Source organism: Hydra vulgaris, chromosome 06 (genome assembly GCF_038396675.1).
Source record: "Hydra vulgaris chromosome 06, alternate assembly HydraT2T_AEP".
NCBI classification, from domain to species: domain Eukaryota; kingdom Metazoa; phylum Cnidaria; class Hydrozoa; order Anthoathecata; family Hydridae; genus Hydra; species Hydra vulgaris.
In genome coordinates this window covers 39,372,501-39,389,404 of record NC_088925.1, presented here as the reverse complement: position 1 = coordinate 39,389,404, position 16,904 = coordinate 39,372,501, and the positions used below count along the sequence as shown (strand labels likewise).

Sequence of the window (16,904 nt, the reverse complement as noted above, 5' to 3'; positions counted from 1 at the left end):
TCAAGTAGAGAAAAAATTAGAAATAGAAAAAACGAATAAGATAGAAAATGACGACGTTGTTGAATGTTTAATTGAGGATAATTCAGATTTAAAAAAAGAAAAAATTTCAGAAGATTCGCTTCAAAACAAGATTTGGAAAAAAAAACTATATGTCAATTAGTCATACTGCAGAAGTTTCAATAAGATATGATATTTCACCAGCAGCAACATCAGCTATTGTTACATCCTTTCTTCTAGACCTTATTGAAGCGAAGTATTTGATGCTTGATATGTCTTATTTAGCTGTTGATCCTATGAAAGTAAGAAGAGCAAGGGAAGCAATAATAGAGAGAGTAATAATGTCTGAAGAAAAGTTAACTGACGAAGAACCTGTTAGAGGTTTGTTTTGGAACAGAATCCTCTAACAAATAAATTTCACATGAGGACTATAAAAGAAGAACATATAACTGTGACCTGTGAGCCTGATGGAAGATACCTTACTCATTACACACCACCTAAAGTTATACCACCAAGCAAACCAGCCAAAGAATTTGCATTTGCTCTTTACAATTGGATGGTTCCAAGGGCAATCCATGAGTCCTTGGAGGTCGTAGGTGGATATTCTACAAACTCCATGACAGGTTCAGGAAAAGGTGGTGGTTTGCTGTCAAATCTGGAACAATTAATAGGGAGAAAATTATTCTGGTCTATTTGTATGCTCCATTGTAATGAATTACCATTGAGGCACATAATTGTTGAACTGGATGGCCCAACTAATTCAAAGGATGGTTTTACTGGCCCTATTAAATTAACAAATTATCAGAAAAGCTTTATCTAAAGTCAATAACATAAAAAGACTTGAAACGTTTGAACCTATAGAACAGCTGGAACCTTTAATTGAAACTCCTGAAAACGTTCTCAAAACAATGTCAACAGATGCAGCTCTCTGTTATAAGTTGGTACAATATTTGTCCAATGGCAAGATGGACATAAATCTTTCTAAAGCAAAGTGTGGAAATATTTGTCACAGCAGATGGCTTACCACAGCAGAAGCTTTCATTTTCCTCTATATGAGTGATCACACTTTTACTGGTGACGTTCTTCAAAAGTTTCATTTAATCGTTAAATGGGTAGCTCAAGTATATTTCCACATGTGATATGAAATCAAAGTAAAACACAGTATTGTAGATGGCCCAGGTCACTTAGTAACACTGTTGCGACTGCTGAAAAAACATGATAATGAAGTTCAAAATATTGCCACAATACATTTAAAATGGAGCCTATTTTGCCCACTCGGAATGCCTTATTTTAATGCTTTTGTCAAGCTCAGATGAAGAATATAGGAAGTTTGCCATTAAAACAAACAAGGAAAACCTCGCAGTTCGGAGACAGCTGTAAGTTCATGAAAAAAGATTTTTCTCAATACAGAAGCTTTGTCTATCTAAAGAGCTAATAGATTGGGAGAAGGAAAAAATATCAGAACCAGTGTTTACATGCCAAATTTCTACATACGATCTTGACAAATATCTGGTCACTCGTTTTGAAGCTCCGTACTTTCCTCTTCACACGCAATCTTGTGAAAGGGCAGTTAAAGAAGTTACAAAAGCAGCACTCTCTGTTTGTGGTTTTGAAAAAAGAGACGGATTTGTGAGAGCACAAATGAATAACAGAAAAACTTTGCCCAAGCTAAAATCAAAAAAAATTTTTAGTAACCTTTTTTTAACAAAATTGTAAACAAAAACATTTTTATGACTATATTATAACTTAACATTGTTTTGTTTTTAATGTTGTTAAGCTAAACGATGTTGTTAAGCTGAACTATAAAGATGTCATTCAAACAAATTAAGTCTGAAAATTTCTAGTGAAAAAATTCCAATGAAAGTCCTACTTATTTTTTAAAAATTTATCATTTATTATATTAAAAATTTTTTTTTTCAATCTTATAAGCCTCTTTTCCCCAGGAAAATTTATTTTTAGAAAAAAAAATTATTCATGTTTCACAACATATGGTAATATATATATAAAAAAAATCTAAATAGTTTCATATTTCAATAATTTAAAAATTTTGACCCTACTTGCATTTATGCATAAATGAACTTTTTGACCCTACTTGCATTTATGCATAAATTTTACCTTTTCGAAAACTGCAATCCCGCCTAGGTAAAAAGAATTTTTTTTTCAATTTTTTTTTTGGGAAGTTAATAATTACATATAGTGGCACCATAAAAGTTATCCGCCAAATCAAAAATTTTAAAAGTATGATTACCCTAATGTGTATCATTCAAAAACATGCAATAAAAATATTTTTATATACAAATAAGAAAAGATAAATAGTTGTAAAGCAAATATATGACCAGCTGTATTTAAAATGAAAACGATTAAAAAAAAACGGACAATGGTTGATTCGAACCAAGGATATTCCCTCTATGAAGTAAATGTCTTATCCAAATAAGCTAAATCTGAGTATAAATAAAATAAGAAAACAAATATAATTATATGAAAAGCAAAGTTATGCATAAAAGTATACGCATGCATTACATAGACGATTTTATATAGGGAAAATATATACTTGTTACATTAAAGTTATGCAAATATATCTTGCAAACAGATGGCAATTTGTATTTTTGTTTTTCTTTTTATTATTTGCAGCAAAAAGCTTATCTACTTAGAAAAAAAAACAATCTTCAAAAAAGGAAACAAAACTATAACAAAATAACAAGTTTAATTAAATAAACTAGAAAATTTAATTAAAAAAAGTATTTTTTTTTTAAAATTTTTATACAAAAGTTTTGATATGCAATTTATTCATGATTTTTATCAGTCCAAATAATTAAGAAACTAATTTGCTATGTATGCTAGAACTGTGAGAAATTTTTTTAATTTTTTTAATTATGTTTATTCGTTTTAACGTCTTTTTGCTTTTAAAAGAGTTTTTGCTATATTTGACATTTTTTCTCAATACTTATATAATAGGAAAATTAAAAAATAAATTGTTATTTATTTGTAAAAAAAATATTTGAATTTTGTTAATGATGGAATAAGTTAAATAAAAGAATAAGTTTCTTTGATAAATGTTTTTATACTGCATTTGATGCATGTCTCAAATTGTTTCTTTTATATTATCCAGTTTCCAATGTTTATAAATTATTAGAAATACTGAACATAACCATTGCTCTGTTTACAAAAAATGTACTTAAAAACTTAAGAAGACGTTTTAAATAGGCTCCTAAAAATTTCGTTAAGAAAGTTCAGTAAATTAACCATGCACTAGCCCACAAAATTTTGCAGCACCGTTTCATTTTTTTTACATCAAAAACTTGTTTAAAATTTTTTTTTTTTACAAATAAATAGCAATTAGATTTCTCGCTTTACTGTGCATTGATAAAAACAGTAAAGTTTAACAAAAACATTTGAAAAATAAATTTAAAAATTGTCAGTGTTTCTAGCACAATTTGTAAAGTTTCCTTTATATACTGACTGAAAAAAATCACGAAAAAAATAACAAACGCTCTAAAATAAGAAAACAAAAACAGTAAATATTTAGGTATATTATTTTTTTGACAACAATTTTCTTTTTTTATTATTTAATTTTTTTTAGCTTATTATATTTAGATTTTCTATTTCGTATAGTCTTCAGTTCTTTTCTTCGAGTATTGCTGATTTATTCTCTAGTTTCTTATAGCTTTATTTTGCTGCGAATTCTTAAAACGCTTACTTTATAAAAATGTGGTCAAGCTGTCTAAAAAAATTACTTTAAGCGTGGACGAACAAGGCGTGCCACCGCACGCGCACAGCTTAAAAGACTCTAAAAAACAAAAATAAAAATAATACACAATTTATTTAAATTTTTAAGTTCTTTTTATTTTTTTCTACTAAATTTATTTTAATTTCCTATTATGTTACTTTTGCATTTTTTGTTTTTGAAACTTTTGTGTTCAGACTACAACAGCCATGAACTTGTTCATAGCTGTTGTAGTCTGAACACAAGTTGTCTAAAATAAAATACTCATGCCTGGACATACAAGACAAAAAACTTTCACCCGTTTCCTGGGAAGGCTAGGTAGTATGAAATAGTTTTTTTTAATTAAAGAAAGTTTCTTAAAACCTTTTAAAAAAAAGGAATATAATTTTTATATATTTAAATACAGCTGAAAATTTTTGCAAATTTAAAAAAAAAATTCACACATGCTTATTTGCTGAAAAGTTATTTATTACTTAAACAAATAAGCGGAAACAAACAAATTCGTAAAACATCTATTTGGTAAACAAGTATTAATTATCCAGTATTTGTTCAATTATTTGAATGAAAACAAACATATATTCAGTAATTTGTTGTTTTTTTATACAGATATAGATGTTTTTTTGTATTTACATAAATGTAGGTTCACATTAAATACTCTGTTTTCACTTTAAGGTTCACATTAATTATTTTCTTATCGATTAATTGAAAAAAGTAAATAAAAGCTGTTAAATATAAGTATTTTTCTAACAGTAAATAAAATTACTGTTAGAAAACTATGGCTAAAAATGCAACATTCAATATACTGAAAAATTGGTATTTAAATCTTTTAAAGATTGGATATATACCAATATTGGGTTCCTTATAGAAAATTGATAATATAATAAAAAATAAAAAAAAAGCCATAAAGTCACATTTTATGTTGTATTTATTTAGGGTAAAATATAAAATAATCAAAAAATAACTTTTTAGTTTTACTCCAAGCCTAAAGGCAAAGCCACACAAAATAGATCAAAGTTTCACATGATAATATTTTCTTTATTCATGCTTTGTATGCTGCACTATTTTATGTTGTACTAACTTTTTCATTAAATTAATAAAAGAGATTAATTACTATTAATAGTTATAACTTAATTATGAATATTATTTAATTCAATAAAAAAGTATTAAAAGCAGTAAAAGACTGGAATTAATATTTGACAGGGGCTGGAGCCAGGTTTGATAAAAAATAGCCAGGTTTGTGACCAGGGCTGTGTTAACATTACTTATTAAAAATAAATTGGTAAATTTTTAAATGTACAATTGTTTTAATTTACAAATAGAAGTAAAATGTTATTTAGATATATATCTTTAAATAAAAAATATAATAAAAAGTTATATGATTTGCTTTGTTTGGCAGTTGTGATGGCGATTAAAAGATTTTTTTTTATTATTTAAACCAGCCACATTTTAAGTAACCACACTCAGCTACATTCTGTATTGTGTAGTGTTTAATTAATATTGTGTAATTAATATTGATTTTTTTAAATTAAAAACTCAGATAATTGATGCAACAAAGAAAGGAAGCAAATCGCGTTTTATTAATCACAGTTGCGATCCAAATTGTATTACTCAAAAGGTAAGTTTAAGGTAATGGTTTATTTTAGTTTTTTTGTAACACAATAGCTAAATTTTTAAACATTTTAAATGCATCTTTTTAACATATTTTTGCATTAATTTTTTAAAATTTAAAATTTTTTTTTACCTCCCTAAAGCCAGGGTCATTACAGTCAAGGAGGCTACTTTTTTTTTTTTCTTTCTTTTTTTTTTGCAGCAATACTATTTTTATTTTTTTATTGTTGTTGGTGCATTCACTACAAAGAAACAATTGCTGCACTCATTTTGTTTCTTTAACAAGTTGAGTGCAGCAATTTAGCAACAACAGAGACTTTATGGTGAGAATCAAACTCAGAAATGAGTGCTCTACCACTACATCGCTATAGCATTATATACAAAGATAAATAAAAAAAGTATGCACAATCATTAAAAAAAAATACTTTTAATAAACTGCAAAGAGCTTCAATATAATAACCTGTGGAATAAAAACTTTTTAAGCCTGTTATTAATAGATGTATAGATGATACATTTCTTAGATCTTACATTTATAGATGATACATTTCTTGTACACTACCTGCTAAAACAGATTGTCTACTTTATTTTTTACAATGCAAAACTTTACTTGCAGTTAAAAAAATCAAACTAATTTTAATCTAGAACCAAAAGCATTGAATTATATTCAATGTCTTAATTTATAACCACAAGCATTGAATTTCATTCAATGTTTCTGTGCTATTTAAATTGAAAAAGTTTTTTTATTTTTTGTTAGATAAGTTTTTTTTAGCTTGTTTTGCATTAACAAGGTGTCAGCCAGCCCAATTAGACTGTGTGTACTGAGGAATTCCCAATGGGTTTAAAATTTCCAAAATTCAATCAACTTTTTTTTTTAAGTAATTAGGTAATTTTGATAAAAAAAATTTTAATTTATTAAAGATTTATTCTTCTTAATTTATTTTGTAGAGCAATAACAATAAATATTCCCAATATCACAAAAATCTGGTAAAAAATATATTCCTGGCTAACACCCTGATTAATTTTTTTTTAATAAAGTTGTATTTTGTGAATTAGCAATAAATTTCAATAATTTTTTGTGCAGTGGACCGTTAATGGTTTTCTACGAGTTGGATTTTTTGCTTTGCGTTATATTGAAGCCGGAGAAGAGTTAAGTTTTGACTATCAATTTCAAAGATATGGGTATGTTTTTGAGTTAAATGCTTCTGTTTCATTTTTGTTTAATGAAAATGATTTTATTGATTTTTAAATGAGTTGGGTTTTTAAATAAAGTTTTATATATATATATTTTTCCAAATACGTTTTCATATTTGTTTTTTTTATGGTTTAACTATTTAATAAGATGTTTTTGATGTATCCTAAAGATGTTTTTGAGGTATCCTAAAGCATAAACGTTTGCGAAGAAAAAAAAGTTTAATTTACGCATTTTTACTGAATTAGTATGGAAGTTATAATATAAACAAAAAATAATCAACAAAAAGCAACATTTAAAACTTCCAGATTTAAAAATAGCTAAACAACTTTTTTTTTTACTAGAGTTAAATAAAAGCTAACTAAAAAATAAGATGGGTGATAGTGAGTAAAAAATATATTGAGCGATTGTGACTAAAAAATAAGAAAGGTGTCTTTTATTGCAAGTGTTTTTATACGCATCATAACAAAAGTATTGAAAAAAAGTAAAAAAAAAAAAAAAAAGTATTGTATTGAAGCAGAAAAACAAAAAAAGTTTTAAAAAGTTTCAGATATTTTAAAAGCAAATTTATACAAGATTTTAGATTACAAAAAAAATTACTTTAACTTTTTATTTTTTTACCGAAAATCTTCAACAAAATATTTTTGTTTGTTTTTTTGTTATTCACCTCCTCAAGGCCAAGAAGGCCTCTACAGATGCTACTTAATAGTTATAACCCTCTCCCAACTCCAAAACAAGGCTGCTGCACTGAGAAACAAGTTGAGCGAAGTGCTACCAGGGACAAGGTGACAACCTTTTTAGATCAAGCTTTTTAGATCTTTTTAAAATTCTGTGTTTATTGCTTATTTACAATATAATATGCTCAAATGATTATAACTTTTAATCAAAAATTTAACACTTGGTAAGAAATTGTTATCTAAAATCTTGATTGAACTTGCTTTCAGAATAACTATGCATGTTTTATCAAAAACTTTCTTTTTCTAAAATAACTTTCTAAAGTATATTTTTCACAATAAAGGTTTTAGATACTAACATCTCTAACTGCATTTAACTATATCGTTTAAGATACTATATCTAACATTTAACATTTACCTATATGGTTTAAGATACTATATCTAACATCTAACATTTAACTATATCGTTTAAGATACTATATCTAACATATAACATTGTTTAAGATACTTAGTTAGGTTTAGGCATTAATTAGGTAGTGTTGCTTTTACTTATTTATTGTTTTTTTTGTTGTTGTTTTCTTTCAAAAAAAATGTAAAAATTACTTTTATGTTAACCTACAAGTAAGTAACAGCATTTAATAACATTTTTTTTGAAAAACAGAAATGGATCTTATCAGAGGTGGGAAGGATTATGGTTTTAAAATATAATATTGCTGAATATTAATATAATATTGTTAAATGGAACAATTAATTACTTGATTATAAGAGCAATATAAATGTAATATATAAAGCAAATATTACAACAGTGGTAATAATGATAAAATCAGCAGTTATCATTATTTATGATAACTGCTAAGATTGTAAAAGCTGAGGGAATTTTGACTCCCATTTTTTGCTGTGTTGGCTAGTAAATTGTTATGCAGACTGGCTAGATATGCTGTCTGGTAGTTTTTCACCAACAGGTACACAGTCTGAGCAGGACTTTAAAACATAGCAGACCACCAGTGGCACTGACAGTGGCACCTAGATTACAGTAGTTATTCAGGTCAAAGTAGTCAAACAAGGAAATATCTCTAAAACTCAGTTTAATGGTTTTGATATTAGCTGATGGTAAGGCTTTCCCACTCCTGTGGCAGTTCTTAGAGAGGCTGCTTCCATTACACCTGTAAAATATCAGTTTAAACAGTGTAACATTGTGTATGAATAGTGTCTCTGCTAATGCCTTTAGCGCACATTATCAAGGCCACATAGAGAGCCCTTTGTTGCAAATTTGGATTGATTAGTAAAACAGCATGGTAACAGCATAGTTTATTGTTTAGGGTGCAATGCACTATGATTAAGTCATGTTCTCTAATATTTGTAAGTATGGCTTTTTCTTTTTTGTGGTAGTAAAAGTTAAATAACAAAGTTCGTTTTATAGTTTTATTAAAAGGAGAAAAAAAATTTTTGTTTATAATGAAATAAATTGGATAAAAATTGGTTTCTTCTAAGCATTTTTCAAAGAAAAATTTAAGGCTGTTTTTTTAAATTAAAGAGTAGTGGTAAAAAAATATTTTAAAATTTGTTTAGAGAAAAACCCCAAATATGTTATTGTGGAGCAGCCATTTGTCGAGGCGTTATTGGAGTAGAACAAAGTGGACCAATACCCAGTTATATAGAAAAAATAAGTTAGTTATAGTTTTGAGCTATACTCATAGATTTAACATCTTTACTTCAAATTTTCTAAATTTCTTTAAATTTATTTCTTCTAAATTTTTTAGTAATGTTATTTTTTTAATTTTAAATTTATAAAAATGATTAATAATAGGTTTTTCACATTATATCTGTCTGTTGACTTGTTATTTCTTTTTCCTTTTTTTTAATTTCTTAATATCAAATGTTCATATATGAATTAAAGATTTGTATGGTTTAATCAAGGGCATTCAATATTTTATAATTTGACTTTTTTTCAAGTGTCTTCTTCACCAACATCATTCAGTAAGACAAAGAAAAGAAGAAACCAAATTAAGGAGTTTTATGATTCTGCGGTCAGGAAACATTTATTTAAAAAAAATTCCAGAATTATTTATCTTTAAAAATTATAAAAATTATAAACCTTCCTTTTAAATTAAAATTTATTTTTAATATTGAATCATATTCAGATTAAATTTTTTTTTTAGCTTGCAGGTGAATTAAATGAACTTCTTGGTTCCACATGGTTGTTGAAGGATAATAATCAAGTTTTAGAACTGATAAGATTAATGGTTAAAGTTGAAACACTCCATGAGCGGCGAGAATTGCTCAAAATTCTTCAATCAACCACCAACGCAAATGCTCTTAAATCTTTTGTTCGGTATAAAGGTTTGAGTTTGTTGTGGACATGGATGGTTGATGCTCCATCACACAAAACTAAGTATAAAGTTGAGGTACTGTTTTTTGTAGTTGAGGTATTATTTAATTAATTTTTGTAAATTTTGTAAATCAACTTAATAATTTTTTTTTTATAAAGATTTTAAAGACTCTGAAGCACATTCCCATACCAAATAAAAATGAACTAGATGACAGCAAAGTTGTTCATATTGTTTCTAAATGGTTAAAAAAACCAATATCTCAAGAAAGAAGTTCAAGTGAAGAACAGCAGTCTGGAAGTGAAAATGAACTTAAAATTGATGAATTTTCAGAGTCTCCATTAAATGATGCAAGTGAAGATACAAGTAGCTCTTCTAACAATGAAAGGATATATAAATCTGCTGATGCAGAATCAACTGAGGAAGGTAAGGAGGACAAAACGTTTTGTTTTTTAAAAAGTGCATGATTGATTTTACTTGTGTTGTTTAACGAGAGAACTAATTGTTTTGCGTTTATAAATTGTAATTGAATGTTCAAGTAATAAATACTTGGTCTTTAAAAGATTTTTTAAATTTTCTCAAAAAAGGAGAAATATTTGATCCTGATGATGAAAAAATCAGAAAAATAAAAAAGAAACTCAAAACCAAATCAGACAATTCTAGTAAAGAAAATGAAATACGCAATATTGCTATATCTTTACTTGAAGAATGGAAAGCCTTAAAGGTATAAACTTTTTAATACATAAAAATAAAAATACATACATATATACATATATGCACACATACCCATATACATACACACATACATACATACATACATACATACATACATACATACATACATACATACATACATACATACATACATACATACAAACATTCATACATACATAAATAAAGACATACGTAAATGCATACATACAAGAATACATATATAAACTTATCAACTACTGCAGATTTGAGTTGGCAAATTATCACATTCAAAAGTCTGACTTTATTACAGACACTTTTTAGAGAAAGAAATAGAAGGAAAATGATAGAAAAAAGTTATTAGTTTTTGCTGTAATAATTGTCTTTCATATGTAGATTTTGCATGTTTAAACCCAAACTTTTAGTCAATACATGCAATAAAATTTCTGCAGAAGTTTTTTTATGTTAAATACATTGAGATTTATTCTAAATAATAGCATTGTGTTGCTTACCTATTCTAATCTACATTTTTATGAAAGAATGTAGGAAAAAAAGATTTTTCTTGCTGGAAATTTAAGAGAATAAAGTTAAAATCATATATATATATATATATATATATATATATGTATATATATATATATATATATATATATATATATATATATATATATATATATATATATATATATATATATATATGCGCGCAGTACCAGGTGTTAGCTAAATGCTAATGTTTATAATATAATTTAATATTGCAACGCTGAGTTTCATATATATCCACAATCATATAGTAAATAGTAAAAGTTTAATTTTGCCACAATTTGTTTAGTGGATGTTACGGTTTGTATTTGTATTTTGGATCGTTATGGGACGGAAATCGGTTAGTAGTTAGGTTAATAATATTATTAATTTGTTTTTAGTAAGCTAATAATTGTGAAATAGTTATATGTTAAATGTTGTTTGAAATATTTGTTTATGCGATAATGTGCATTATTTATATATTAAAAAAATACAAAATTAAAAATTGATATAAAAATATATATAATATTATGAAATATATTACAAAAGCTGTGTATGTGAGTAATTTATTAGCCTAGAGATATTTGAATTAGAGTAATATAGTTATTGTTAGTTGGGTCTGTAGTGAGTTTTGTAATTTTTTAATAAGCACTTATTTTAGTGGTAGCACTTTGATATAGTTTCGGTTCTTTTATGTAGCAGTTCCTCGGGTTTGGATACGATATAATAGCCAATTTCTCATACAGCCAAAGTGGGCACTTTTTGGAAATATTTGAGTAGACTTGAGAATATACCATGTTAGTATAAGGGTTTCATTAAAATTATTTTGTAAATCACAGACATAGTTTAATAGGGCAGTAGACTTTTTGTATTTAACATTACTGAATGATTATTTATGGTTGTTATATCTGGTTTTCCACTCACCTTCCGTTAATCCGATATAAACTTTGTTGGGTTGGTTTTTTGCTGCAATGTTGCATTTATATGTAATGTTGTGGTTTTTTATAATTTTTTCTATATTTTCAGTGCAACTGTAGCTTACCTTTACAGTGTTTCTGTTTAAGATTTAGTGAAGTTTGTGTGTCTTAGAGAAGTTTTTTTCTAGTAAATACATGAACATTTTAGCAACATTTGTGGAGAGTTTTTGTTAAATGGGGGGTTAAACCATAAGATATTATGAATGGGGGGTTAAATCATATGATATATATATATATATATATATATATATATATATATATATATATATATATATATATATATATATATATATATATATATATATATATATATATATGGTGTGAAATGTGTATATATATATATATATATACACATAGGTGTGAAATGTGTATATATATATATATATATATATATATATATATATATATATATATATATATATATATATATATATATATATAAATATATATATATATATTTATTTATGTATTAAAAAGTATATGCATATATTTATAGACACAAATTCAGCCCTTGAAATTTGAAAAATTAAGATCAGCATTTTTTAGCTGTCTTTAAACTATTTTTAGTCAGCATCAGGTTGGCACAAAGTTTTTAAAACAATGTTGTCAATATGACAACATAGAACGAGGTGGGCAAAAAATCTCAGACGTTTAACATTTTTAGGTCAGCAGTGAGGTCTGCATTACTGAATACCGACCCTAATTCTGAGGGATACATAGTTTGGCTGGCACTCATATCATAATATATATTTTTAATGTCATAAGGAATATAGTTTTACAATTATTTTTTCTTAAAACGATATAAGGAATATAGCTTTACAAGTTTTTTATGGCATGTTGTACTATGAAAGTAAAAAACAAGGAGATAAATGAAACACAGAAAATAAAAGCAATTTAAAAAAGAAGTAAATACTTGTATAATAAAACCGTGTTTATCCTAAAATAGCCTTTCACCATTCTAAATGTAGAATTTTATATGCATCAAAAATGTTTTCTTGTGTTGATCTGGCACAACATGATTTTGTAAATTTCATATGCTATTTTATGCCAAAATCTGGCCTATGTATACAGTCACAATTGATGCATCATTTAATGATTAAATTTTTTTATAAATAAATTTTTGAAGAGTTCTAAAAATTTATCTTTGTATCTTATATCTTTGTAGGGTTCTATAAAATCTTTGTAAAAATTATACATTTATAAATGATTATTTATAAGAAAGTTTATGTTTTTTATTGCACTAGAAATATTTAATATCTTAAATATTTACTTGATTAATTGTAAATAAAAGAAAAAGTTTCCGACATTATATATAGTAATATCTAATATTATTATCTTAGAAAGGGAATGTTTAAAGTACAAAATTTTTTGATAAAATTTTATTTGCTAGGTAGGTTTTACAAAATAAAAATTATTTTAAAATAAAGTTTTGTTAAGCTTTTAGCAGACAGCTATGTCTATATATTATCTTGTGGTTGTGTGAACTGTGCTAATTTGAAGCATTAAATGATGAAAAAGCAACAGAAACAATTGTTTAAAAAATTTGTATGGAAAAAAGTAAAAGTACAAAAAGAAGTAAATGAACTTAAAAAGTTAACAACTCAATGTATGTAAACTTCATTCAATCAATGTATGTAAACTTTATTGCTTCTATGGCAAATTTTTTTTTTTTTTCGAAAGTTATTACTCTTTAAAATAAGTAATTTTTAAAATCTTTTTAAAATTAGGTAATGAACAAAATGTTGTTTTAGTCATGCAAAAGTAATAAAAAGTTATTTAATTAAAAATATTTATAAGTATACTTTGAGCCTAATGGCTTGATGTGTTGATTAAAAAATCATTATTATTTAATTTATTTGAAATTTAACTTCTTTTTTTTTAAATCAATAAAAAAAAAAAAATTTTAAATTGTAAATAAATTTCATAATGATTCAATATTTGATTCAATAATGGATTTAATATTTGCAGCTGCGTGGAAAAATGAAATTGATTGGGAAAATTTTCGAAAAACAAATTTCTATTTGTTTATTGCACATTGAAGATTATTGTTTATAAAAATATAGAGTAAAAGTAAAATTGGATCATATATGAGAAAAAGAATTGACCTGTTTCATCTCTCCTTGTTTCCTTGGGTTGATAATTCATTCAAGGTTAGCTGATTTGTTTAATTTAGCATAATTAAAATGCAAATTAAGAATTTTAAAAGTTTCTAAATTTTCTTGAGTGAAAATAAATTAAAAAAAACAAACTTTTTAAATATTTTTAGTACTTGCAAAATATTGATTTAAGTTTTTTTAAGTGAACATGTTAATATAAGTATTGTTACTATAGAAACATCTATAGATTATTTGAAAAGTTAGTCAACACTATATTTCTAATGTTCCAGCAAATTTCCTAGCAAAGTTATTAAGATTCAGCTGAGCATGTTTACTATATTGTTTTCAATAAAAGACTTATAACAACCATTTTAGTTATAAAGAAAATGAAGCTGAGAGCTAATCAAATTGAAATGCAATAATGATTCATTATAAAGATCTTTATTTTTAAAGTTTTTGTTCTGTTGTTTTGTTACAAATTAAAAAGAAAAATATAATTTTTGTGTTTTATATTCCATGCCAAGTTTTTTCCATTCTTTGTTTTTCTTTTTGATCAATATGATGTTATATATGACATATTCAACACATTATATATGACATTTGTTTATGACATATACAATATATTTATATATTGACAAACAATACATTTATTTTTGATGCCATAAACAACATTTAAAACAAATTTATCTATAGTTTTTATTTTTTAGGAAGTGTTTAGAATTCCAAAAAAGTCTGTTCCTATAACTCTGGTAAGATATATTTTTATTAGTGACTTTTTTTATAAAAATATTGAATTTAGTTTTCTCCTTTAGAAAAAAGTTGTTTGATTTTGATATCTCTTTGATTTGAGCATTTCACTAATTGTAAAAAATTAGACATTGTCACATTACACAATAATATATGTTTTCGTTAAGTATTTTTAGCGTGTAATTTTAAATGGTGCTATTTTTTATTTTTATTTTTTTTATTTCTTTTTGACATAGTGATTAATTTTGATATTTTAAAAAAAGGATTCATGTTTGGCCAAATTTCAATTAACAAATTGTATTTTAAAAAAAATTAACAAAATAAATAATTGGTGTATTATTAAAAGCTACCAAAAAGTATCTTTCAATTAGGCCTAAATTAAATGTATTTTATCATCAACAAAAATTAAACACGATGATCATTATAATATATATATATATATATATATATATATATATATATATATATATATATATATATATATATATATATATATAATACTTCAAAAAAAAAAACTACATAAAATTGTTGCATAGTTTATATATATAATGAAAATGTTTGTAGATTTTTTTTTAAATGCTGTAAAAGGACGATATAAAACGATAAGCAATGCTTTTATAAAGATGTTTATATAAATGTATTCCAATCTATCTATATTGAAGGATGTAATCTTCAAATACCAGCAATCAAATCGAGTTATTCTGTTTTACACACACCTTGGATCACAAAAGAAGTAATCTCTGCTATAAAAAATAAAAAAAAACTTTATTATAGAAGCAAAAACCCAAACTGGCATCTGGGCACTAAACTATACAATAATAGCTGCAATAAAGTAAAACAAACTCTAACTCATTCTATTGCTCGATATGAAAAATCTATATCCAAAAAAGCCAAGACAAATCCAAAACTTATATATAGGTATATAAGCATGAAACTTAAAGTTAAAAATCAAATAAGGTCTAAGAAAGAGTCAAATGGAAACATTACTTCTAATGAAAGCCATATAGCTATGATCCTTAACAATTACTTTTCATCTATTTTTACTCCTTTAAGTTTGAGTCAATCGCTGCCAACATTCTGTGCGCACATTTTCTGTGATTGGTGAGACATCAGTCTTGAATAGACTTAATGAGAACTACATAAAAGTGTTACTCTCAAACCTAAACTTGCATAAACCAGCAGGCATAAACAGCATTCACCCACACGTCCTCAACAAATGTTCTTCATCTCTGAACGTGCCTTTGTGAAGGTCAAGTCCCAGATGCTTGGCTTGAAGCTAACATAACACCACTTCACAAAAAAGGATCTAAACTTGATGCATCAAACTACAGACCGATTTCCCTAACTTCTGCCTGCTGCAAAATCTTAGAGTGTATTGTAAAAGATTGTTTAACCGAGTATCTAAGTGCAAATAATCTTTTATCTCAAAATCAGCACGGGTTTGTTTCAAAAAAATCATGCATTACCAATTTATTGGAAACTGTCGATCAGATCTCACACTCAATGGCAAGAGGCTATAGTGTAGATGCTTTATACCTAGATTATGAAAAAGCGTTTGACACACCTCCTCATGATCTTATGCTCCACAAACTTTCTGGTTATGGTATCTCTAATATGCTTCTTAATTGGATAAATTCTTTTCTTTCTAAAAGAACACAACGAGTTGTCATAGGTTCCACCATTTCAGATTTGTTACCAGTCACCAGTGGTGTCCCTCAAGGATCTGTTCTAGGACCTCTTCTATTCGTCTTATTCATTAATGACATAACAGACCTAGTTAGCAATCCAATGAAGTTATACGCTGATGGCAGTAAAGTTATTTCCACAAATTCTACACCTGAGAGCCCAGCTCTGCTCCAGATGGATATAAATCACATTGTGTCTTGGACTCTAACCTAGCACTTACGACAAAAAGTGCCTTATCTTACGCTTTAACAAAAGCAAAAATCCTAACCACCAATACTATATCTTGACTCAGCAAGGGAAGCAGCTTCTTGATTCATCGTACAGTAAAAGAGATCTTGGGATTTGCATTTCACACAACCTTAAATGGGATACGCACGTTGAAATAATATCATCAAAAGCTAACTCTGTCCTCGGTCAACTAAAGAAATCATTTATTTATAAAATTGCACAAGTTTGGAAGAGGCTCTCCACATCGCTGGTCAGACCTCACCTTGAGTATGCTGCTCCTGTGTGAAATTATCTTTCTGCACACAACGTTGAAAAACTTGAAAAAGTCCAAAGCCGTGCCACCAATGCAATTCCATCTCTCAAAGCGCTATCCAGTGAAGCCAGATTAGCACACCTTCATCTTACCTCACTAAATGAAAGACACAATCGAGGTGATTTAATC

At 26.4% G+C, this 16,904-nt stretch overlaps 1 protein-coding gene across 2 annotated transcripts in view; it reads left to right on the top strand.

Annotated features, from left to right (window-relative positions):
• The window catches only part of LOC100200309 (histone-lysine N-methyltransferase SETD2), a 67,899-nt gene that overhangs the window by 34,201 nt on the left and 16,794 nt on the right, over positions 1 to 16,904 (top strand). For both annotated transcript variants that reach the window (XM_065800095.1, XM_065800094.1), the window contains exons 9-16: positions 5,259 to 5,336; positions 6,411 to 6,508; positions 8,762 to 8,859; positions 9,146 to 9,219; positions 9,352 to 9,597; positions 9,681 to 9,945; positions 10,107 to 10,243; positions 14,509 to 14,550. In XM_065800095.1, the coding sequence (XP_065656167.1) occupies positions 5,259 to 5,336; positions 6,411 to 6,508; positions 8,762 to 8,859; positions 9,146 to 9,219; positions 9,352 to 9,597; positions 9,681 to 9,945; positions 10,107 to 10,243; positions 14,509 to 14,550 (1,038 nt within the window). The remainder of the gene's footprint in view (positions 1 to 5,258; positions 5,337 to 6,410; positions 6,509 to 8,761; positions 8,860 to 9,145; positions 9,220 to 9,351; positions 9,598 to 9,680; positions 9,946 to 10,106; positions 10,244 to 14,508; positions 14,551 to 16,904) is intronic.